The 26,360-nt window shown below is 44.0% G+C and overlaps 1 protein-coding gene across 7 annotated transcripts in view; it reads right to left on the reverse strand.

Annotated features, from left to right (window-relative positions):
* caska (calcium/calmodulin-dependent serine protein kinase a) overlaps window positions 1-26,360 on the reverse strand; it is a 143,985-nt gene that overhangs the window by 80,685 nt on the left and 36,940 nt on the right. For all 7 annotated transcript variants that reach the window (XM_080456615.1, XM_080456613.1, XM_080456611.1 and 4 more), the window contains exon 2: window positions 10,471-10,583. In XM_080456615.1, coding sequence (XP_080312741.1) covers window positions 10,471-10,583 — 113 coding nt within the window. The remainder of the gene's footprint in view (window positions 1-10,470; window positions 10,584-26,360) is intronic.

Here is a 26,360-nt window from a genome sequence, read left to right on the forward strand (position 1 = left end):
TGAACAAATCAAGGTGCAAGAGTTCACATATCCTGAGCTCTACCAGCGCTTCTCTATAGGCCAGTGGGTTATTCGGGATCTGTGACATGAGGGCTGTAGGAGGTGACATGAAGGTTGAGCAGACCATTCAGCGAGTGTCGAAGGGTCCAGGAGGTCACTCTGTAGTAGGAGCCACACACAATGCAAATTCTGTGGCAGAGTTCGAGCTCTTGTTCCACGAGATTGGGTCAGTCACCAATGTCCTCAACTTTCTCACCAACAACCACACCATGAAACATACAGAATGCCATCTCCAGCATGCATTGAGTACCACTCGCCGCCTTACATTCAACCGGAATGTGGCGAAGCTGCTGGACTTCGTGCTAGAGCGTCAGAATCGATACTCAATGATGGTCAATGTGCCTGTGCCACAGCACAATCTGCTCACAAAACAAGCTGTTGACCGAGGGGTCACTCCACGTCTGCTCAATTGTCTAAAAAATGGGGAGCGTGTCTGCTGCTCATACAGACAGGAGAGGTTAGTTGAGAAGACCAAGAAAATGAGCACAACCATACCAAAGCGGAAGTTACCTCAGTTCAACGAGCAACCGCAGAAGACGCCAACAACCATTCTGAAGGAGCAGAAGTTAGTCTCATCCAAAGACATGGCCGAGGCACATAGGAGTATGGACATTGCTAAGGAGCGGGGCATGAACATCCGGCAGATACTTACTCATGATGTGCTCTCAGCATTTCCCCTTTTTGATGGTGACCTTCCAGCTCATGTCAACAAGTCAAAACTTGTCAGTGAGATTGAGCCTGAACTTGACCTCAGTCCAAAGTCTACTCTTGCCACTCATGTTGTGGTAGATTTCATGTCGAAAATGCGGCAGATGCCACTTGCACAATTCCCTACTTCAGGTGCTGTCATCAACGCCATCATCAGCTCAACATTATCCCTCTGCCAAGAGCCAGGGTTCATCCATCTCATACTCGATTCCTACATTGAGATGTCTCTAAAGGAAGGGGAGCGCATGCGGCACACAGACTCAAGAACAGGAATCGACATCATTGGCATGAACAGAGACACACCCATCCCTCAGCAACTTGACAAGTTCTGGGCGTCTGAGGAGAACAAGCGGAATCTCCAGCTGCTAGTTCGGGATATGGTGTGCAGTCAAGCCTGTGGCAATGCTACCATCATTGCCAGCTCTGTTGTCTCTGAAGATAAGGTGCTCCCAGCAAAGGCGGCTGGTGGTGAAAAGATCCCAGACCTCTTGAACTGGATTGAGGAGGCTGACACCAGATTGGTGGTGCATTTGGAGTGGTGTGTTCGTGTGAAACAGAGCAAGAGAGTTGTCATAGTCTCCAATGATACAGACACCTTCGCATTACTGCTATGCTACACCCCATACTTCCAAACACTGGGGGTGAAGGAGATCTGGCAGTAGTATGGCACTGGTGAGAAGCGGCGCATGCTTCCACTGCATCAAGCAGTCTCTCATCGTGGAGCACCACTAGCCAAGACAGTGATCAAGGCACATATCCTGACTGTAGAAGACTACATGAGCAAGGTGCAGCTATGGCTTCTGACCCAGTACAATATTTAACAAACTTTGGAGAGGCAGACACCTTGACAGAACAAGACACAGCGTTGGCAGAGAAGTACTTGGTACGAGTCCGGGCAGGGGCCAGGTCAAGTACAGCTGCTGAGACGTTTGATGACCTCAGGGAAAGCTATACCAGTGCCAGCGCTGGAATTGATGCTATCCCTCCATAAGTAGTGTGATCAGAGGTCATATCAAACATGTTGCTTTTCTGGAGCACAGGGCTTGCCACCTGCTTGCGACAGCCAAGGAACCTGAGGCAAGATTAGAGACAGTGGAACATGGATGGGAGGAGCACTTTGGTACGCTACTGCCAGCAAAATGTCTGAAGCCCTTACCACCGAGTATGCAAGTGTGCAGGCAAGTGCGACACTCTGCCATGTGGCTGCCGTGCTGCTGGAGTTCCGTGCATCATATTATGCCATGGAAAACTGGAAAATCCTTCATGTAAAAACCCATCACACTAACCAGCATGCACACATATATGGTGCACTGTAAGAAATTGTAAAAAAAAATATGATTTTATTTGTATGTCACTTTTATTTTCTTATCTTGTCTTATTTTCTAATTAAAGCACCCAAATCAAATAAAGGTTAAAGGGAGATATTTAGAATTGTTATATTTTTCACGTTCATGTCTTTTGTTATAAATAAAACAAATAATTATGAAAGAAATACAATAAAAGTGACTGAAGAAAAAAATCAAGTTATTGAATAATGACATTGATATTGATATTTCAATGACAAGATGATCCTTAATGGTCAAAATAATATCAGAAAGGAATTTTAAATATCAGAATGAGTTGGATTAGACTTATTGCACTTGTTTTTACTCCTAACAATGGCCAAGTTATGGCAAATGTCTTTGGAATAGTAAAATGACCTTGACCATGACCTTTCAAGGTCAAAATCACCCTTAATGGTCATAACAATATCAAAAATGAATTCCACACACCCCAATTAGTCAAAATGGAGGTATTACATGTGTATATCCACTCAAAAACAAATGAGGTGGATTTTCATCATAGCCGATGGCGGCCATTTTTGATTTGGCCATTGCGCCATTCGTGCCACTCTGGCGGACAAGCACCTCCGTGATTTTTCATGTCTAGGGACCCACTGACTCAGTTCAGGTGAGAAATTCCCCCAACACCAAATTGCAAACAGGTCTACAGGCCAGGTACTGGACTAAGGGTGCTTTACTGACTGCTTATCCATGCCTGGATTTTATACACAAAACCATGGCGTCTGGTGAGAACCTGAGCTATTTAACTAATCAATGCTGTAACGTCATCACTGACTGCCTGACTCAGTCAGTCAAAAGCCATGTCAGTCTCTTGGGCTGGCCCCGCCCGGTCCAGGCAACAATCAATTGGGAGAAGAACAGAATTAGAAAAAGCAAGAAGCAGGAGGGAGGGAGAGGGAACAGATGTGATCTCTACAGTGGTCCGTGTTTCTCCTGCTGAGAGTCAAAGCCTGCATCCGATGGAGGCCGTGGTACTAAAACTAGATCACACTGTGTGTGTGTGTGTGTGTGTGTGTGTGTGTGTGTGTGTGTGTGTGTGTGTGTGTGTGTGTGTGTGTGTGTGTGTGTGTGTGTGTGCGTGTGTGTGCTCGTTGTGTGCGTGTGTGTGCTCGTTCACAATGTGTGAGGCTTGCGTGAGTTCACAATGGGTTAGCCAACAACCATATTGTTACTTTAGCTGCCATGCCACCTGGGGAAGTGGAGAAGAAAGGAGAGTGGAGAGGAAGGGAAAGGAGAAAGTGGACAGGAAGTGAGGCATTGGAGAGGAGAGAAAAGGCAAAAGTGGAAAGGAAAATGAGTAAGTGGAGTAGAAAGGAAGCAATATAGTACAAGTAAGACGCGCGAACGCTGGAAGCGAACGCAGATTGACTGTGGCTGCTATATTTCAACCACACTGTAGTAGTGCACTCTGGCGGACTCTGGCGGCTGCAGACAGGCAGTGCAGCTGCTGGCATTTCAGCACGGAGTTTCGAGTCACATGGGGGCGCGAGCCAATGAGAGCGCGGCTGTACACAGACACACTCACACACACACACACACACACACACTCACTCACAACCCGAGCACGGTTACATAGTAAGCTCCACTTGGTCGCCGCGCCTCCTTCCGCGTTCGCAACAAAAGTCCTGACGTCACTCCCACTACCCCTGGGTCACAGCGTTATTTGTTGTGTTGGAGTTCCCATAGGGGAATCTTAGATTGCGTCATTGCGTCATGTTCCAAAAATAAACAAACCACCCGGCGATTTTGTCAGGTATGCGACTCTGTGTCGTTTATGATATTGAGTTACATTTGATAACGTCTGTGTTTGGAGAAAAAAATTAAATTTCTTACTCTTTGGATAGATTAGTACTTTTTTACCTGCTGATGCTTCATATCCATAGGAGTAAAATCGGCAAAGTGGTTTGTTTATTTTTGGAACACAGTTCTCTAAGAGACGCAATCTAAGATTCCCCTATGGGATTTCCAATACAAAAAATAACGCTATGACCCAGGGGGATAGTGCCCTCTAGCGGCAGAAAGTGGAGAGGAAAGTTAAAGGAGAATGTGGAGAGGAGAGTAAAGGAAATAGTGGACAGGAAAGGAAGAAGAGGAGAGGAAAGGAAAGGAGAAAGTGGAATAGAAAGGAAGCAATACTGTAGGTGGAGAGGAAAGGAGAAAGTGGAGATGAAAGGAAGGGGTAGAGAAAGAGAGAGCTGTGAGGAAGTGGGTGTGTGGGGGGGGGGGGGGTATACACAGATGGACTAGTGAGAGCGACGAAAAGGGAATAGGAAAAGAAGCAAGGAGATTAAGGAGCTGAGAGCAGAGAGGTGCGGGTGGTGGAACATGATGAATTCTACTCATTCTCTGGCTAGCTGTTCTGCCTCATTCCTTCAGAGGCCTGACCTTTTGGCCAGACAGACCTCTGGAAAGCTGCCGACTGTTGTACGTGTGTGTGTGTGTGTGCGCGCGTGCGTGTGCGTGTGTGTGTGTGTGTGTTTGTGTGTGTGTGTGTGAGCTCCCACGTGCACGTGTGAGATAAAAGATCCTGTTACATGTACTGTATGTGTCTGTCTTTGTGTGTACAATGTGCATGTATGTCAGTGTGATACAAGATGTGTGCGTGCATGCGCACGTGCGAGCATGCGTGCTATGTCTGAGGGCCCAGGGACTCCTGCTGTCCAACCCACTGGCTGAGACAGACAGACAGAGAGACAGAGAGAGAGATTGAGTAGACAGTGTACCTGAGCGATTATTTTGGTGCTACAGTACATTGAAGCTGCATGCTAACTCAAGTGAAACTGTTCTGTGATTGGATCTAAAATGACCGGATGGTGTGACGACCACATACTGTACTGCGCAAAAGCTCTCTACATAACATTTGGTCAAGCAAACAGTATGTACGTATATCTAAATAACAACATATGTGAACAAGGAACCAACATAGACTATATCAATAAATACTAGCATGTGTCAAAAAATAGGCATCAGGAAGGGATGCAAGGAAGTAGGTGTGCTAGGGTTCAGTTGGAGTCTCTCCCCCTTGAGTTTTTTAACCTCACCGAGACAAATTCCTCATATGGGCAAAATGCAAACATATCTGGCAATACAAATAATTAGTGGTCAAGACCAGGCCTAGCACACCACTAGACAAGCTGAGATCATTCAACAGGAGCTGAGCTCATTGGGGTGGCAGTGGCTAAGGAAGTAGAGGCTGTCTGGTAACGGAAGGTTTCCGGCTTGACCCCATGGCTCCTTCTGGCTTTGTGTCAAGATGTCCTTCAGCAAGACACTGATCTCTTAACTGTGCCCACTGGGCAGGTTGGTGCCTTGTCATGCGGTTGTGTATGCCATCGTTGTGAGAATGGGTGAATGCAATGCACATTGTAAAGCACTTTGGATAAATGCACTACAGAAGCAGAACATTTAAGAGAGGATGGGTGGCAAAATGCTGCACAGGATAAGAGCTTTTGCCATCTCTTCCTCCCTCTCTAACATTCCAATATCAAAACATTGTTTGATATTGGCTCATACAAACAAGCCCTTGTGTGAGCCTTTCATAATTACACAGCAAAATCCTCAATATAACAATTTCATTGAACACATTTTACTGTGTAGGGTTGTGAAGAAATGAACTAGCGAATAGGCAGAGGTTTCAGGCCAACCAGAAATGAACCAAGAAATCCACATTTCTACTCTGATGTAAAGTGGAATGGGTTCTGTCATTCTGACTGCTGTGAAAGCTCTTCAGATTGATTTTCACAGCTTGCATCTAAAACTCAACTGACAGGTCCAAGAACAACCACAGATGGTGGGACGTGAGTTGGTATACGAACGATTCAGAACAGTTTATCTCAGCCTCCAGAACGACAGGGTGGCAGTCCCTGGTAAAATTGACTCTCCAGAGTCATCTCTGATGAAATTTGTCATTTTAAATACTTATACCTAAAGCTTGGAATTCTCAGTTCACACATTAGGAATGGGTTTTTGAACAGATGCTGACAACGCAGGAATTGGCAAAGAATCTGTCACTTACTTGAACGGAACAGACAGTGTAAAAGATGGAATGTTGGAGACACCAGCCCTCTCGGATTTTGCTCAATAGATTTCCTGTGATATCACGCTTGAAGGCCAGTCACATTTCCAAGTGCTCAACAGAGTCAGTCAAGTTAAATTTGATTTATATTTGTTTTTGTTAAGCTAAAACACTTCTTCATTTGAACTTTTAAGGGGGGGGTCCATATTTGTGTTTGTTGTCAACACAGAAGTACAAGTCAGTGTTGGAGTCTGGAGGGAATGTTACCAATGTCTTTCTGAATGATCCACAGACAAGAACGATCAAACAAAGAGAGAAGCAGACATAGTCAAGAGGAAGAGTCTCACTCACAAGACGAGGGCAAACCGCAGAGCTCACCCTTCACCACTGTTGTTTCTCACATCATCATTGGAGACAATGATGCTTTGTGCCTGTTAATCCTCTTCCTCCCTGCCCTAACCCTGACATTTATCTCATATACAACAGTAATATTGTACAAAACTACAAAGATGTTAATGTGTGTGTGTGTGTGTGTGTGTGTGTGTGTGTGTGTGTGTGTGTGTGTGTGTGTGTGTGCGTGAATGACTGCCTGCTTGTGTTTGTCTGTTCACACAGGTCAGGTTTGAGCTGTATTCTGAGAGAGAGAGAGAGAGAGAGAGAGAGAGAGAGAGAGAGATATGAGAGATATGAGAGAGAGAGAGAGAGAGAGAGAGAGAGAGAGAGAGAGAGAGAGAGAGAGAGAGAGAGAGAGAGAGAGAGAGAGAGAGAGGTGGACCTTATAATAAGCGGTCATGTGTCTGAACAAGTGCTTCTCTCTAACACTAGTCCAGAGGTACAACCACTATCCTACAATCTTATAATTCTTAAGCAAAAATGACGCAAACATCTCTCTTTCTTTTGCCGTGTGAGGTCTGAAAATGCAGTGTTTATGTGTGGCATAATTTCATGTCTACACTTTGCCGGCTGTTCCACAATGGCAAACGTTAAGTAAATCGATACGCAAACTTGTCTGGAGTGTCAGTCATGTGCCTTGGGCCCGAGAGGGCGAGGAGGACGGTAGGAAGAAGATGGCATATGCCAATATGCCAACTGGCATCTAAACTCTATATTCACCTTTACTTACAGTAAGTCTGTATGGGGATGCAGAAATACACCAGGGGGGTGGGCTTTATAATGTCACAGCAAAGCTGCAGTGAGCCTTGGAATCCAATATTAGGTGTAATTATCTGTTGCATGGAAATGTCAGGCCAAATACCCAATGCTAAGAAAATGAGACAGAAAATATGAACAATTCCCAGAGAAATTATCTTAACTTTAGGTGATGGAATATGATTATTGGCTACTTTAATGTAATTGTAACAAAGATATCGTCAGAGATAATAGGAAGGAAACATTTTAGAGTCATTTTAGAGTTGGCTATTCAAAAATAGTATATATTCAAGTTTATAGCGCGTCACTTCGTGCTGCGCTGCGAGCTTGTACATCTGCTTATTTTTGAACATTTTTGAAAAATGTTAAGCGTTTTTAAGAAGATTTTTAACACAAATATTCTCTTCTGGGGGTCCCTGGCACAAAACCTTTTTAGATTCGGGTCCACGGGACCGTGGCCAAATATATATAAATTTGGGGGTCCTTGGCACGAAAAAGTTTGAGAACTTCTGATTTAGAATCGGCCTCAGGTCTTAATGGGTTAAACGGCATGGGTTAAAATGACATGATAGAGGTATTTCAGTCCGGTTTTAGAGCAAACCACAGCACAGACAGCACTAGTCAAGGTACTAAATGACCTCAGAATCAATACTGATTCAAAAAACCTCTCTGTCCTTGTTCTTTTAGACTTAACCCATTCAATCCGGGAACGCATCTACAAATGTCTACAAACTGGTTTCTGAAAAACGCATGTTGCTATATCAATGGTGCTCAAACTTTTTCATGTCAAGGACCACCAACATTATGTATTTGGCCGCGGACCCCCACCTCAAAATATTTTTGTTCCATGAACCCCCCAGAAGCAAATGTTCGCTTTTAAAAAAGTGTCATTTGGTGACTTCTCCTCTCACAGAGTTGAGCTGACATGTGGTGTCCCTCGGGGCTCCATGGGCCCCATTCTCTTTAACTTATAAATGCTACCACTTGGCTCAGTTATCAGAAAACACGATAGAAACTTTCATAGCTATGCTGATGACACCCAATTATATATATCCGTATCCCCAGAGGATCTTAGCCCAATTGACACCCTAGTGTATCACAGACATAAAAACGGATGGATGTCAGGGAATTTCCTTCAATTAAATGAAGGAAAAATCAGCAAAGACAAGATTGAATTCGCAACAGTTCTATAAGGTAATAAATATGTTCAGTTTGTACATTAGGGTGACAGCAATGCCAACACCGTCTCCCTAGGTAATAAAAATGTAATGTGAATAAATAGGAGGGATATCCTTTGAAAACGTCTAGCTCTAAGGTAATATTTTTTAATACTTTCATTTCGGCAAAAATAGCCAGACCACCCCGAGTGTGTGCAGGTCACAGCACTCCGTTTGAGACCCACCGAGACGAGAAACAGACGATATTGTTTCTGCTGCGGCTATTTTGGCAACACTGAGCTTCCCTGACAACTGGTGGAGAGTTATAATTCAAGTAAAACACCCAAAGACCTTAATGAGTTAATGAAAGACTGAAGGTAGAGAGAGAGAGAAAAAGAAATACAGACCAGAGTAATTCACCAAAATGATAGTGTAGGAAATACACATTATTAGATAGAACTGAATGGAAGCCAGGCTTTTGTGAGGCCGTCTCCCTTGTAAATGAAACCGCTGCTCTTTGTCGGCTGTTCATGAATCTTAAATATCCTGTCGTAACAGACAAAAGGCCACCAGTAACTCTTCCACGGACCACGGTGCACTGAGACGTGAATGCAGGGACAAGAAAAAAAAAGAGGGGTGGGGTAAGGGGTGTGTGGGGTTGAAGGAGTGAACCGCTTCTCATTGCTTTCTAAAAATACCTGGCTGGATATATGGGCTGTAGTAAACCTGTCTCACAGAAGACTGCCCACTTTCCCCATACTCCTGTCTCCAGAGATTCCACCTGCACTCCTCTCATGCTTAACCCTTTAAGACCGGGGGACGCATCTGTGTAACCACTTTATCCATATTTTATACTTTTGGCTATTAAAAAATAGCAGATCTACAAGCTCATAGCGCGGCACGGTGCCGCGCTATGAGCTTGTAGATCTGCTATTTTTTTTTAAATCGTGTTTTTTTTTTGCAAATCTTTGAATATATATCTATAAAGCAATTGTTTTTTACTCAAATCTTTGCTTCTGGGGGTCCCTGGATTTTTTTTTTTTTGAGATGGGGGTCCGCAGCCAAATACATATCGTTGTGGGGCTCCTTGACCCTGACATTAATATTATAGCAACATAAGTGTTTCAGAAAACTGTTTTAAACTGATTTAGAAGACATTTGTAGAATCCCCAGAAGCAATAACATTTTAGCTAGAAATGCTCGCTTTAAATATATATATATTCAAAGATTTGCACAACATTTTTCACGATTTTTCAAAAATAGCAGATCTACAAGCTCATAGCGCGGCACTCGGTGCAGCGCTATGAGCTTGTATATCTGCTATTTTTGAATAGCCCAACGAAATCTAAAAATGACACACAGATGCGTTCTCAGGTCTTAAAGAGTTAATTTATACTCTATTGTATGATGGCGTTGCGTGCCGAAAATAGCCAATGTACAAGCTCACAAAACGACGCGATGCGGCGCATTGTGAACTCGTAGACCGGCTATTTTCAGCACGTGACACCAGCATGCAACACAGTATAAATCAGGTTTCAGTCTTTTTGAGCTCCCTTCTTCCATCCAGTAGTTCCCTCACACTCCATATCTCTCATTCGATCTGCTGTAAACTCTTGTTCCCTTGCTCTCTCCTCCCATCTCGCATCTCATTGTGTGGTTGTGATCTGCTCAGAATCCCGATGGGTGCACACATGGTCCACAGCGTCACCTTTCTGTGGCTTATTGACACAATATCTCACCTCCTCTGGATGACTTCACATGTGCATGTGTGCACCAACACGACAGGGTGCACACTTGCCCCCTCTGTCACCTCACACCTCGCCGTGTGACATGTTTGAGTTTGACAGGCGGAAGTCAACAATCAACTGATCATTGTCATCATCCTGTGAAAGCTTTGGGTATTTATGAGATAATAGAAACGAGTATTCCAACAGCGTGTGTAGTGTGTGTGTGTGTGTGTGTGTGTGTGTGTGTGTGTGTGTGTGTGTGTGTGTGTGTGTGTGTGTGTGTGTGTGTGTGTGTGTGTGTGCACTCGTACCTTCTGTGCTGAGTCCAGGACTGGAGGTGAACTGGGCCACATCGACAATCTTTACAGCAAACTGCTGTCCCGTCTCTCTGTTCATACATCTTCTCACCACACTGAATGGTCCTCTGCAGGAGACAGACAGACACACACACACACGTTAACATCAATTACATTCATCATTTAAATCTCTGTACCAGACAACCGAACCGATTTTCTCTTAATGTACGTCAGATGGTCATAAGAAAACCTTAGTGATGAAGTTAGGGATCTGTTGGTTGACAGACTCGGCACACAGGGAACCCTCGATTTTAGAGAGAGCCGTTTAGTCCAGTTACTAGTACGCTATTATCTCTTGAGACTGTACACAAGTCTCTGAGTTAAACTAACACTCAGAATTTTCCTGTGTACTACTCTAAACCACTCTAGAAAACACAGAGTTGCTCTTCAAACTCAGTCCCATAACCGGATCACAACAGCAAAGCTTAAGGATGGAAAGATAGCGTTATACGGACATCAAGGCCGATTAAGTAGACACACTCTACCCCAAGAGGCATGCATGAACGAAAACAGAGCATATGCATTCGGGGGTGATTGACCCTGAGGCTCTTGTGGGAAGAATGCTCTGAGTGAGTGTGTGAGTGTGAGTGTGAGCGTGAGCATGTGCGTGTGAGACGTGTAGTGGGTACACATCAAGCATTTTAGCGGCATACAGTATTAAAGCATGTACACACAACAAGCGAGCGCTGCGGTTTAGTTCTCTTTCTTGGCTGAGGTCAGACAGCTCACAGATTGAATCATCCCTCCTGTGGAGGAAGTGTATTATTATTCAGTGGATGGACAAATAGAGGTGTAAACTCTCATCGCACCGCTGGTTGGAAACAACAGGCCAACAACAGGCCAGGGTTACAGTACAGGACAATCACCAGACAGACTTGATAAAACTCCTGGCTAGGTCTTTATGGGCTTGACATAGAGAGACTGTAGAAAACTGACGGTGTATCTAGCCTAAAAGAGAGAAGAAAAATACTGAGAGTACGGTAAGTTCAGTATTGAGGTATGTTAGAGCGAGGTGACCGATTACAGTGTTGAAACTTGTTAAGCCAGAATTGTCAAAGCAGAGAAAAATTCCTCCTAAAGCCTCAGTTATACTGTGTCAGTGTCGCACGTCAAAAATAGTCGATCTACAAGCGAGTTTGTAAGTCTGCTATTTTCGGTGCATGACACCGCGCGCAACTAAGTATAAATTAGACTTTAATTAACACTTATAGCACCCCTCTGGGCCTGGTAATGGGCGTGAACAATAAGCAATTAATTCAACCCCTAACCACTCCTCTAACCACTCCCCCACTAGCTTAACTGTCACATTCACACTGTCACTGTCAGCTGTCATGCTGTGTGTGACATCACCGTCATATGGAAGTATTGGCCAGACATAACGTGCACCGCATACAACACGCTTTAGCATGGTTGGGGGCCCCAACCATGCGTCATATAGCCCTAACTTGGGGCTATGACGTCACTGACGAAGCCTTGTGGCTTTTAGCCCAAAAGCTAGCGACATGACATGCATAACAATAACTCGACCTGTTTAACAGTAACACATTGCAACATGCAGCTGATAGAACATAAACATGCTGTATAAATACACAAACAGACGATCGCACCGTCCCCTGAATATAAACACAATAATAGCTATGAATCATAACCTCGCGTCACCAGGCTTTCCACACGGAGGAAAAAACACTAGTCTGCCGCTCTGAAGGAATGAATCATCATTTTGTCTCTTTTCTGCTGGGCAGATCAGAGTTGTACATTGTTTCACTTATTTCACTATGCTCTGAAAGTTGCTGAAACCGTGTGTAGCAACAGTGATTGAATTATCCATAACATTCCACGCTGCATGTAAACACAGAAACATGCTTGTGAAAAGGGGTGAATCGGAATACAATGACCGGCCAACCAAACCGGAGCATGTTAATGCCTCCTTTCACGTGTAATATGTAAAACTGCCTCGAACTCCAAAAAAAAACTGTATTTTTTAGACACAAATTAAAAGCATTTACGGATCCCAGAAATGTAAATGATCTGGTGCAAGAAAGAAGCCAACAAACATGCTGGCATAGTCACGCACACATTCCTTCTAAGCCGTTAGACAGCTATTGTGGACCTTAAGGATGTCTACCAGTGTTCTAAAATAAAATTAATGATGTGGCCCATCAGGCCATGCGATAATCACTGAGCGGGTAGTTAACACTAAAAGAAGCAATTAAAAACCCACAAAACGTTCATCTGCTGCCTGTCAGCTAGGTCCAATCTCCAGGCCTCATGTGCGCAGTGCTCTATCTATCTATACTGTAAAGATGATCAAGGTCACAGACAGTCCTATTAAAAAATATTCAAAGACGGCAGTGAGAGTTTCACTGAGCATGTGTGAAATGTGGATGCGTAGAACAGACAAAACAGAAGTGTATTTATCTGTTGCCTTCCCACTCTTGTCATCTTTCTCCTTGCTGAACTTCTAGTGACCTCAGAGAGAGCAGTTACTTAGATTCACCAGCAGAGCAGCTTTTAAGCAGACAGAAACAGCCTACAGTGCCATGTGATTTAGCCATCCCATGTGCCCAATACAAGCCGAGTTGTAATCTGACAGTGCCCATTCAGTAGCTAAACAAAACACAAACCATAGTGCTACCACATAACACAATGCTGGCAGCTCATGGTTTACCCACCAAGAGTGCAGCCTGCCCAATGCTGGATTTCCAAGGCAAGTGCCAATTTTGGCATCACTCCAGGGTAGGTCTGAGCTAGGCCAAACGGGGCCAAACCGGTGATATGTAACGCTGCTTGCTACTGATTGGCCGTGGTCATGATGTTTTGGTAACTGAAGTGAGGACTGTCCTGAGGACTTCAGAACATGTATATAGTTTGCTGTGATTTTTGTTTTTATTGTCTCCGCCAGGCCGAAAGGCATGGCGAGAGAGTATGTTTTCGCCCCTGTCCGTCCGTCCGTCCGTCCGTCCGTCCGTCCGTCCTTCCTGTCTGTGTGTTAGCAGCTAATCTCTGGCACCGTTGGCCCGGTCGCACCGAAACTGTGCACACACACTCCCTGGATGCCAATTCAGAACCTCTGCCCCAATTTTTTCACATGGGCCTGTTATAGCGCCACCAGGAGGCCGATTTGTGCAAAACCCCTTTTTTTTTACATTACTCCTACAGATTTTATCCAAACGTCATGCAAATCGGTACACAGTATCTCTATAGTCATGTGATCAACACAAATCTGATTTCCCATATTCCATCCTCATTGCCTATGGTTGGCTTCCAAAGTTTGCAGGATTGGTCCGTTTTGAACAAAAAGCCTCAAACTATGCACGCAGCTTGCGATTTCCGTGAATTTTCACACGCACATTCCCACTAGGCCGAGGAAGAAATGCCACCCTTTTCACATTGGCCTGTTATAGCGCCACCAGCAGGTCTAATTTAGCAAAACACATTTTTGGAACAAAATGCCTCAAATCATGAATGCAGTGTCTGATTGCCGTGAAAGACCTAAGAATAAATGGCACCCTTTTCACATTGGCCTATTATAGCGCCACCAGGAGGCCACAATAACGTACCTGACCTGGCGGAGACCTGTGCTCCGAGGAGCACTTTTTCTAGTTTGTATATATTTTGAACTGGATTTGCTGTGATTTGCACTAAATGTGTTGTTATTTGCACTGGCACAGGTAAGACAGAGGCCTATACATACAGAAGGCATTATGTAGGCAGAACCTATGTTAAGCACACTAGGTAAAGGGTGGTTGCCGCTTATGTATTTTTGAACATTGGTTCGGCTAGAGTAGTTAGGTAGGCAGGCTTTTGTTTCACTACTAGTTACTGGTTTAACCTAATGGTTAGTCTGTCTTTGTTTTCCCTAGCAGCCTCTTTTGTTGTTTTGGCAAGATTTGTGTCCCCTGGTAGTGGCTTGTTTTTGTTTATGCCCTGTGCATATAGTGGTGTAAATATTGTAAATAAGGAACTCACTAAAACAGCACCTTTTGCACTTTGAAACCTTGTGTGGTCTCCCTTTTGTACCTTTCATGCTCAACAGCCTGGTAATAATTATTGTTACAAACTCTTATCTCTAGACCCAAAGGGTTTCATAATAAAACCGCAGATATTTTGGGTGCTGGGCCATGTGAGGCGAAAAGGTCCGGTGTGGGGCTAAACTGGCACTGGAAAGTGTGAGGTGTTGCTTTTTCTGTGCCTAAACACAGACCAATTGAGCAGATGGTGATCAGGCTAAAGCTGCTTAGCGTCAGAAGGGTGAGGCGCAATGGCTGTATGCCCAGAGATGCCACACATAAACATAATCAGACTTCAGACTCGAATTTATATTGTGAAAGTAAGATATGGTATTGTCACTTCGGCCAGCCCTGTATCTCATTGATTCAGTACCGTGTGCACGTAAACGCTCGACCGACACACACACACACACACACCCCCACACACACACACACACACACACACACACACACACACACACACACACACACACACACACACACACACACACACACACACACACACACACACACACACACACACACACACACACACACACACACACACACACACACACACACACACACACACACACACACAGTGGTGTATAACTGGCAGGTGCATGGGTCAACAACTTACAAAGTAAAATCCTCAGTGTTAATTTAACCATTCATAACTCGGAGAGTGTGCAAACAGTTAAATTAACAGCCTGCAATTGACTCTGTAACAAACATTCCTTGGTTTCCTGGTTGGCCAGCACATGAGAGGCATTTTGTTTACAGACTGATTTGAGTGGTAATTACACACACGCATACACACACGCACACACGCACACACACACACACACACACACACGGAGAGGCTATAAATTCCACATCAGCCTGGCTGGATAACAATCATACATCCACGGAAGCAAGGTCAAGGGTCAACCATGATACGGAGGGAGTAGAACGCAGATGATTTCAGTTGACTACATACTTGTATGTGTTAAATGTTATGCAAGGGATAATGAATAGTGAGCACATTGTTGAGAAATAAACCCCGAAAGGGTGATTAGACCCTGATGCGAAGCGGAGGGGTCTTTATTTCTCAATGACCTGCTCACCATTAATTATCCCACTTATTATGTATTATGTATTGTATTAATTTGATTCAGGTGTGTTGACTCTGCAGCAGCCATTATTTTTTTGTTTTTAATTGAATTCAGTGATTGACCAATCAGAATCAAGCATTCAACCAAGCCTAATTATCAGTAGACTGTCATTCTATCAACTACACTGACTGAATCCCCCATTCCCTCATAAAGAACCAAGACAAGCACCACCCAAGTCACAGACTGTTCAACCCCCTACAACGACCGCGACCGGGCAAGGGGCTCTACCGCAGTATCAAGAGTTCCACCACCAGGTTTTGGTGTAGTTTCAATCCAGCTGCTGTCAGAATGCTGAATGGGGCATAAGCCTGGATGAGTTCAGCTGCCTGACAGCAGGCGGCGCAGACTTTTCTGGCTCTTCCTGAACACACCTGTGGATTATACCAGGGACAATGACTTGGACTTTAGCCCCCCCTCGGACACACCTGTGGACTACACCAGGTACAAATGACTTTTTGTTGCACTCCCTCATGGAGCTACTTGCGGATTATACTAGGGTCAGTCCACTCTAGGTGGACACGCACTGACCTTTTGCACCTTAATCCCTTGTATAACGCACTGACTTTTTTTTGGTCTTTTTTTATTGTGCTCCTTTTCCTCTAAGCACCTTAACGTCCATTGTCTATCATGCACAGTATAAGTATAACATGCACAGTATACAATACATTGCTGCTATGCTCAGGCACCTTAGTTTAGTTTTTTTTAGTTTTTTTTTATTATCTCAGGTAATTTGTAAATATGTAGATAACTTGTCTGGCCTTCTGTTGCTCTCTTGTTTTGATCTCCTTCCCACCTGCCCCCCACCCTCTTCTTCTCCCCCCCCCCTCTTCTTTCTATGGAAACTAACGTTGCGATGGGAACGATGTACAAAAAAGAATTTCACCCACTTTTTTACCTTGTAAACCTGTGATGTGACAATAAAACTGATTCTGATTCTGATTCTGATTCTGTAAGAAGTGGTCTAATATTTTGTCAAATTAGATTTAATATAAAACTACATGGACTGGAAAAAGTAGAAACTCTCCCCAATAGTGGAGTGACAGAACAAACCGCTAGGGCCGGGCAATATATCAATATTATATTGATCATAATATGAGACTAGATATCATCTGTTCTGGATATCGATATATAGTGATCTGGCATAAGGGTTGTTTTTTCCTGGTTTTAATCACTTAGTGATTAAAAGAAAATAGTGAAAATAACCAATCTACAATATCATCACAAAATAGATATTGAGGTATTTAGTCAGAAATATTGTGATATTTCATTTTGCCATCTAAAAAGATGCAACCTGAAAACAACTTGGGTCCAGCAGGTACAGAGCTCTCATTAGTAATACAGCTGTGTCCCTCTCTGAATTTCCCCCTCTCTCCCCCTTATCTGGCGCTATGTTACACAGCCCACTCACTTTATCTCACTCCCTAGCTTTCTCTTGTGGCACTGTAAATGTCAGGTCTTTCTCTTGGTCTGGCACTACACAACAACATACAACAGGCCCCTGGGGGAGGGGAGAAGAGAAGAGAGGAATGATGGAGACTTGGAGAGAAGGCAGGGAGTTGTGTCAGAGAGAGAAAGTGAGAGAAACCGGTCCCTACAAGTTAGAGATTAGAGAGATGTTTGGCTGTAAGCAGAGCATCTTAACAGAACGGCGGAAGAGGTGAGCTGAGGTCTCTGGGATAACGGCACACACCTGGACAGCAGTCAGACAGAGATAAGAAAGCTGGTGAGCTGAACCGGCTGACAGGGACATACAAGGCAAAAAAAGGACCCTTGCGGGTCCATTTTACACACTCAATAGTTAAACTAACACTCAGGATTTCTACTGTGTAGCTAATCAACCAGACAACCAGCCAGACACACGACTGCAGCTTGCTTCAACTTGCCACCAATCCTCTCTCTAGTTCTAGCTGTGTGCATGTGTGTGTTTACAGAGCTGTGTGCATGTGTGTGTTTACCTAGCTGTGTGTGACAAGCAAAGAGCTGAATGCTGGAGCCAATTGTCAGCCTAGATGAGTGAAAAAGGGAAATAAATAAAAACTAAAATTACAACGCAATCTTTCCAATGCATAAGTCTCACAATACCATAAAGTAAAGATTCACTTTTGAAATCTCTCTGTCGAGCGGGCAGGAAGGAAGGAAGGAGCAGGAGTGTGGGGCGAGGGTGGGGGGCTTTGAGGCACGGAGAGCTCAAGTGGCGGAACTAGGAAACTTTGAGGACAAAAAGACGAGGAAAAAATAAAACTTCAAGTGTACATGAAGGAGCCATTCTGGCTCTGAATGGGGGCTCAGCTGCACACAGCATCAGCGATTAGACTCCTGAATAGAAGTCAGCTGCACACAGACTGTTGGGATGATTTCTACACTTTGCCCTTGTGAAAATAACAGGACGAGAGGGGAAAAGAGGGCAAAACAAAGGAGGGAGAGGGAGAGAGAGATAAAGAAAGGGATAGAGAAGAAGAGAGAGAAAAAAAGTTAGTCTATCAGGAGAAATACAAAGAAACAACTACCGTAAATGGAAGCAGAAATAGAAAATGTTGGATGGAAATACAGTACACAAAACGAGATCGAGAGACAAAGAGTTATATATTGTGCACATGTATCATTGTTTAGAGAAAGAGGCAGATGCTGAAACTTTAGTGCTATGACCTGGAAGAGAAGAGTGGACAGCTGAGAGGTGCTGGATTGCTCTAGTCTCCTGTAGTAACCGATCAGAGATCTCCAACTACTGATACGTCTGGTGACATTTCTTTTCTGCCTTTATTCGGATAGTACAGTGTAGAGGGAGAGAGACAGGGAGTGACTCGGAAATCAAACCTGCGACTCTCTGTCAGGCTGCATTAGAGCCTATACGTGGTAATGCGCCTTAACCACTAGGCCATTGGCGCCCCAGTCTGGTGACATTTTAATTCAATGAATGTGCTAAAGCTGGGTGGAAACAATTCAGGCATTTAGCCACTTGAACCCTAGTGTCCCTATTCTGTAAAGGGAAAGTTGATCTACAAGCTCACAATCCGCTGCCGCACTGTAGTGTAGATAAGCCCCCCCCCCCCCGGTGAAAACAGGAGGGGGCCTAGTATAGAGCCCTGGGGGACTCCGGTCAACAAAGTACAGGGTTTAAGTGTTAAAAGAAATAACAGCAACCCAAAACCAATGCAAACTGCAGACTTCGTATTGGGATGGTGATATGATTTGTTTTCAAAGCAGTGTGTGAGGGCTGTGAAATGTGTCGGTATGTGCGATGCATACTGCATACTGAGCAGTTGTGGAGGTGCGGAATGAGACGCTGCCATGTTATAAAAGGTAAACATCTGTAACCTTAACTCCTTTAACTTGGCGCAATCACCGGCTAATGACCTCACAACAGCTCCTGATCTTTAACCTCTCCCCTCCGTCTGACCGCAGCGGTTGTTATCTGACCCCGGGGCCCTAACCTGCTGATTTCACCACTGAACCTGTTACACAGGAGGCTTGGGTGAAAGAATTACAATGTAGTTCCTGCATTCCTCTAGTAACCAATAGGGATTTATTGCACAATCAAAAACACCCGGTGACCCACATTGGTGGCCATCCATCTGCATTGTTTGTGTGTGTGTGTGTGCAGTGCACTGTGATTTGTGGGCTTGTACCCCCCTGTAACTCCGGAGTTCATTCATCACCCAGCGTCTCATTTCGTAAATGTCACAAGCTTTACGACACACACTCGTCCTTGTCGACAGCATAGGCCTCATGGGCTAAGCCTTGGTGTGTGTGTTGTCCATGACCCATGACATTACTGTTATTGTATAGTTGTATTCTTAACTTGCCAATAAAGCCTAAGCAACATGACTCCTGGGCCGACTGGCTAGTTGCTGAACTCACCAGTCGGCCAGGTGGAGGGTTCGACACAAAAGGGGATTTAATAGAAAGCAGCGTAAGTGTTAAGCCGCTTGATTCGTGTTCCCCCCTGAGCTGGTACAGCAGCCAATGATGGATGAAACTATAGCGTTCATGAGTGACAGTTAAAACGACATCATCTATAAGAATAAAAAGAAAACTTGAGCTGACAGTCTTTTTTGGAAATGGGACAGTGAAACCATTTGAAAGAAAAAACAAGCTAATGAGGAAATAATCACCCCTCTCAAAATGGAGGAGTGAATGTTGAGACAGACATGAGCCAAATGGATTGGAAATAGAAAATCCTGACTGTAATGGAGCTAATGTTATCTCAAGATATAATGAAACTCCAGCCTGGAGGACACATTAAAGAGAATGTCATTAACATATTTACGCCTCTTGAGAGAGAGAAAAAATCAATAAAGTAGAGAATGCATGGGGAGAATGCAAGAGAGAACAGGAGGATTTGTTAAAGTGCAGTCAGATGTCAGGTTTGTAGACACCTTTGACAGGTTGTGTTCAAAGCGGCGTTCCCTGTCGCTTTGTTTTTCTCATTGTCTCGCTTGTGTGCGCGCGTATACAAACACAAACACACACACAGATTTAACAGTGCAGAGTGACACATGAATCACTCTACATCCATCCTTTGTGCCTTTTTACACTCAGTTCAGAGAAAGTTCAATAGAAGAAAGACTGATGAAAGTCGCCATCTTATATGCTATGCAAGGACTGTATTGTAGGGACACAAGGGCTAACAACACATACCCTCTGGATACTTAGTACTAACCAGGACTACGTACTTCATGAACTGAAATAGACGAAGATGTAAAACATAAACATAAGAAAACAATACAGGGCTAAAGTCTCGACTTGTATCGTTTTGAACCCATTCCTCCTACCTCTACACCCCAAGAGAACAACGTACCTTATTATTAACAGATATTGTAAAAGAGAGAGAGAGCTAAAGAGCTAAAGAGAAGAGGAAACAGGCTCAGGCTAAGGGTAGACACAGTAACAGAGCCAGTATTAAATGCAGAGCTACTCTGAGTACAGACAGTGATTCAGAATGATCAATTGGGGCCATTGCTGTCCTAACCAGGGTCCTCTCTTACTTAAAGATTATGCATTGGACTGATATGCTATTCCATTACATTATAGATCACTTAAAGGGCTTATAGTCCATTGACCTACATCTTAATGACTACACTGTGTGTGTGTGTATGTTCTCCTTTTTCGTTAGGAGTGTTAGAGGATGATGACACACACACACACACACACACACACACACACACACACACACACACACACACACACACACACACACACACACACACACACACACACACACACACACACACACACACACACACACACACACACACACACACACACACACACACACACACACACACACACACACACACACACACACACACTGTAAACAGCCTCCATTGTGGTTCAACTGTAAGCCATCAGCATTGTGCTCTGTGATAGAACCAGGGGTTGCATTTTGTTTGGCTATGAAAGGGAGCTGTCAGATTACAGCTGAGCTTGTATTGAGAGCAGCGATGGGCAATTCATAAGCCATGTGTGTGCATGACGTGTAGTGTCCTTTCCCCTTATTGTGCAAGCAGTCACAATCAGGTCATAGCAAGATAAGTCTGTTATGATTAGTCCCTTCCACAAGCTGGGAAAAGTGTGTGTGTGTGTGTGTGTGTGTGTGTGTGTGTGTGTGTGTGTGTGTGTGTGTGTGTGTGTGTGTGTGTGTGAGAGCATTAACACAGCATCAGGAGTGCAGACCTCACTTGTCAGGTTTGACACAGTAACTCATTTCTTCCCATGTGATTATCAGCAGCGAACCTTAAAAACTTCAGATTTCCTATATCAGCAGTTTCATAGCCTCATTCTAAAAGGGAATGGATACCAAAAGGTGACAGGATGGTAGAGGTAGACAGACATCTAAAAAAGATTACAGGATGGGTGAGAGAGCAGACACCTTTTTGACCATTTAATGGTCAAAAAGAGGAAGGCAGAGGAACTGTGTGTGTGTGTGTGTGTGTGTGTGTGTGTGTGTGTGTGTGTGTGTGTGTGTGTGTGTGTGTGTGTGTGTGTGTGTGTGTGTGTGTGTGTGTGTGTGTGTGTGTGTGTGTGTGTGTGTGTGTGCGCGTGTATGAGAGAAAGCATGCATCACTTGACAAATAAGGAAATAGGAGGAACATGATGCTGTGCTTGGCAGGGTGTGATGCACATGATGCTAGGCAAGAGTTAGTCTCACGTAGAAAGACTTTCAGAGGTGTGTGTGTGTGTGTGTGTGTGTGTGTGTGTGTGTGTGTGTGTGTGTGTGTGTGTGTGTGTGTGTGTGTGTGTGTGTGTGTGTGTGTGTGTGTGTGTGTGTGTGTGTGTGTTGAATTCCACTGCAGTTCATACAGGCCTCCCCTGGTACTGTACTGAATTTGTATGCAACAGCAGCAACAACCAGGATATCAAGTGCAGTCTCCCCGACATGTCTGAATGTATGTGCACGTGTGTACGTGTGTAAGCGTGGATGTTCATGTGTGTTGGTGACGCAGTATGCTGCTGATGATCACTCTAAGTGGATCCAGCAGTGCTACAAATTCAATTAAACGCCTGACATTTCCCAGTGCCCACCTGCAGGCTTTGCAGAACCGACAAGAGAGATACAAGAGAATGGAAACCCAGGAAAATGAACACTTGAGAGAGAGGGAGGGAAAGCGACCAAGAAATTGAGGGTGAGCCAGAGACAGAGTGAGATTGAGAAAGGGGGGAAGTAAAAGAGAAAGCGAGATTGCAAGACAAAAGTGCAACATAGAACACGAATCCTGTTGGTCAAAATGGATGGGTCCATGTCTCTCAGAGTCAAGTTAAGTCAAATGAATACAGAGGATTTTACCCTGTAGGTAATTACATATCCTGCAAGATAAAAAAAAGTGTTTTCTGTATGAAAGTAAAAGGCATAATCACACGCACACATCCAAAGACGCCTCTCTGTCTCCCCTCACACTTGTCTTCTATGGTACCTTCCTCATTTCTTGAGCTGTGCTGACCCCATTGACCCCATCATTCATTCATCCATCCATCCATTCAATCTAAACATCTATCTACTGTACCCACCCACCCACCAATCTATACATCCATCCATCCAACCTACCCACCCACCCACCCCTGCATCCCTCGCTGCTTCCTGGCAGAGTGGTTATGTAAGTAGGCCGCACTGGGCAGCTTATTTACGCTCCCATGGGGATTAGGCAGAACCCTGGAGGCCTGCAATGCTTGCAGACAGCCTTCTAAAGCGACACTCGCAAATACATATGCACGGGCGCATGCACACACACACACAAGCTCACAAAGAAAAGCCAATGCAGCAGAACTGACAAGCTTTCCTTGAAAACCCCCTCATAGAAAATCCAGTCAGGGTGTGAGTGACTTTGATGTACCAGTAGCCCACCAGACAGGCTAGGCTATAGAATTAGCCTGCAGAACGCACACACACACACACACACACACACACACACACACACACACACACACACACACACACACACACACACACACACACACACACACACACACACACACACACACACACACACACACACACACACACACACACACACACACACACACACACACACACACACACACACACACACACACACTCTCTTACTTGAGATAATGAGGGCAAGCCAGATATTTCAAAGTGATATGGTGCTAATCAAGATCGCATGGTCTCCCTGATATTCTAATCATCCTCGCTCTGTTTCTGATTAATGATGATGGTTTGGAGGACCTTCAGTAACACGTAGCGAGAGAGCTAACGGCTCTGGCTCAGACATCAAACTTATGAATATTCATAACCGATTTGCCACGGCAATCAACTCTACACACACACACACACACACACACACACACTGTGGACAGTCAGTCGTGTGTACAGATTGATGAGGCATTATCTGCCTATCTGTGTACAATCTCTTGATATTTGTGCCCTCTGTTGCGCCGTGGCGAGGCGGTGACAAAACCCAACGTACTGCAGTGAAGTCATCGTTTTTGTTTCCAGGGAGGGGTAGAGTGATGAGGTCATTGCATCAGGAGCAGTGTGACGTCGCCTCACCTGAAGGCAATCATACCCTATGTAAGTTGACATTCAAGTCCATATAGCCTGTCTTCTCCCTCTAGTATTATGAGAAGAACAAAGTAATTCATGATACTTTCACTGGTAAAATACAAAATAATATTTCAACAACCAACAGGTGCACAGACTGACCCTGTATGATATTAGGGATGTGTTCCATTGTTCAGACTGATCTGATCTCTCTGCACTGAGGTACTAGCCTACACTATGAGCTGTATTTTTAGGTTTGGTCTAGTGCAGAGAAGATGTCTGGGATAGGCCTCTGGGGGGTGCTCTTACGGGATCTTCCTTCACTTCAGGCAAATACCAGATGCATCAAGAGGGAACAGTTGGCTCCAGCCTTAGACAGCTGCCTGTTCCAAGTAGTGGCAGCCAGGTGATATTTCTTACCAGGGCAAGTTACTTAACGGAAAGCATCTGTCTTGTTGTTGCTCACCCTTTAACCTTGAAACCTCCTTAGAGTCAGGCATATAATTGAATCTTGTATTGTAACCTAGTATTGCAATAGCACCACATTATGAGTCTATTGCATCAATGTATTGTCATTTGAGATAATTAAGATTTTGCATGCTCTAGAATTCCTTTTCTTTTGTAAATAAAGATATAACAAAGAAATACTTTGGTTAATGGAAGTTGGGAGAAAACTTGACAATTACCTGGAGAGAGTATGGCACTAAAGGTTATCTCAAAGGTCAATCAAAAGGCAACATTTCTGCAAATCTTTGAATACATATATTTTTTTTAAACAACATTTTTTGCTTCTGGAGGTCCCTGGAACAAAATATTTTACAAATGTTTGCTTTAAAATATATATATTCAAATATTTGCAAAAAAAATACTATTTTTCAAAAATAGCAGATCTCACACAGGGAGCTATATGCTTGTATATCTGCTATTTTTGAATAGCCAAAGTATAAAATAATTAAAGTGGTTAAAATCTAAAATGACAGATGCTTTCCCGGTCTTAATGGGTTAAGTCCATTAGCTCTCCATTGTCAAGTCCTCCATAAAGAGCTGGCTGAATAGCAGCTGGACCTAACCATCAATTAAGTTGTAACGGGTTCCTTTTATAGTACCCATGTTGTTCTTTGCTATTTTTTACTTGCCTAGTATGTTAAAATTACATGAATGTGCTTATTATATTGTTACGCATGTCTCTGCTGTATTTGTTTTTGTAATTCACTCCTCTGCACTGCTTGTTTTGGCACATCAACATTAGCATATTCATGAGTGGCTGCTTACACAATGATATGATGTCATTAATGCTATAAGGACAATCAAAAGCCTATAAAGTGGTCATCACTGTGATTTGATGAGGTGCTTTTTGATGAGGCATTTCTCATCAGTGATGTACTCTTGTTTTTGTCCCGCTTTGAAGGAGTTGCATAATTGCATTTCTGTGTAAACCATTTCCGTGTAAACACACCGCCGGGGGCTCCCTCCGTCTATTGAGATGGAAGGACCTTATGTAACCCTTTTAGCTGTGATGTGCTAATGCTAAATCACAGAGAATAGCAGATCGAATTGGAAGAATAAAACCTATTTACTTACAGTAGCTGACCGGAGTCCCCATCCCCCCCCCCCCCCCTCCCCTCCCCTGTACACCAAATCTCTTCGGCAAAAATACAAGCTTGCACACAACGCATTTGTGAGCTGGTAGATCTGCTATTTTCGCCAAACATTTGCCCCAGAATAATAGGGACACTAGAATTCATGTCGTTAATGTCACAAGCAAACACTCTCAAGTAGGCTATACAAAAAAATACACACACAGTAGTAATGTGTGTGTGGGTGTGTCAATTGCTGTGATCTTGTTCCAGTTACTGTTCGCTCTCTCCTCTGCTCTCTTCAGCCCCGAGGAGTTTACTGAGATGGGCGTTAGGTTCAATTGTTTTTCAAACTACAGTTATTTGAGGAGATTGATGAGGCATTATTATCTGCCGATGGCAAATATAGGCTCACACAGAGAGAACACCCTTATCCTTCCTTCACAAAAACTGGTTTTAGGCGTCAAACGTTAAGATTCTGTGGTCTTGAGGAAATACAAACCAAGCCAGCCATCCTAACACCACAAAGGGAGTAGACAGAAGTGGAGCGATGGTTACTCTATGTGAAGCCTGCTGAAATAGCACAATATAATAAATGGTGTGACTTAACCCATTAAGACCGGGGACGCATCTATGTCATTTTAGATTTCTTTGGGCTATTCAAAAATAGTAGATATACAAGCTCTATGAGCTTAGCTTGTAGATCTGCTATTTTTGAAAAATCATGAACATTTGTGCAATTTTTTTGTGCATATTTTTTAACACAAATCTTTGCTTCTGGGGGTCCCTGGAAAAACATATAATTTTGGGGGTCCTTGACATGAAAAAGTTTGAGAACCAATGATATGACAACATACGATTTAAAAAAAAACTCGTAGCGCTATGAGCTTGTATATCTGCTATTGGTATATCTGCTATTGGTCAACATCTTTGCTGGGGTTTAGTGGCCTAGGACAATACTGTAGAGTAGACCCAGCCTCTCCAATCGACCAACCATCCGGACCCGTGACCATGCTTCCGCACACTCCCCCACTGCCGGAGCGGTGTTGTGAAAACAGCTCACAGTAAAATCCTCAGCGTTCAGAGTGTAAAAAGGGACCCTCACAGGTTCTTAGAAACCGCCAATGAC

The sequence above is a fragment of the Gymnoscopelus braueri genome (genome assembly GCF_963280865.1).
Source record: "Gymnoscopelus braueri genome assembly, chromosome: 18".
Taxonomy (NCBI): Eukaryota; Metazoa; Chordata; class Actinopteri; order Myctophiformes; family Myctophidae; genus Gymnoscopelus; species Gymnoscopelus braueri.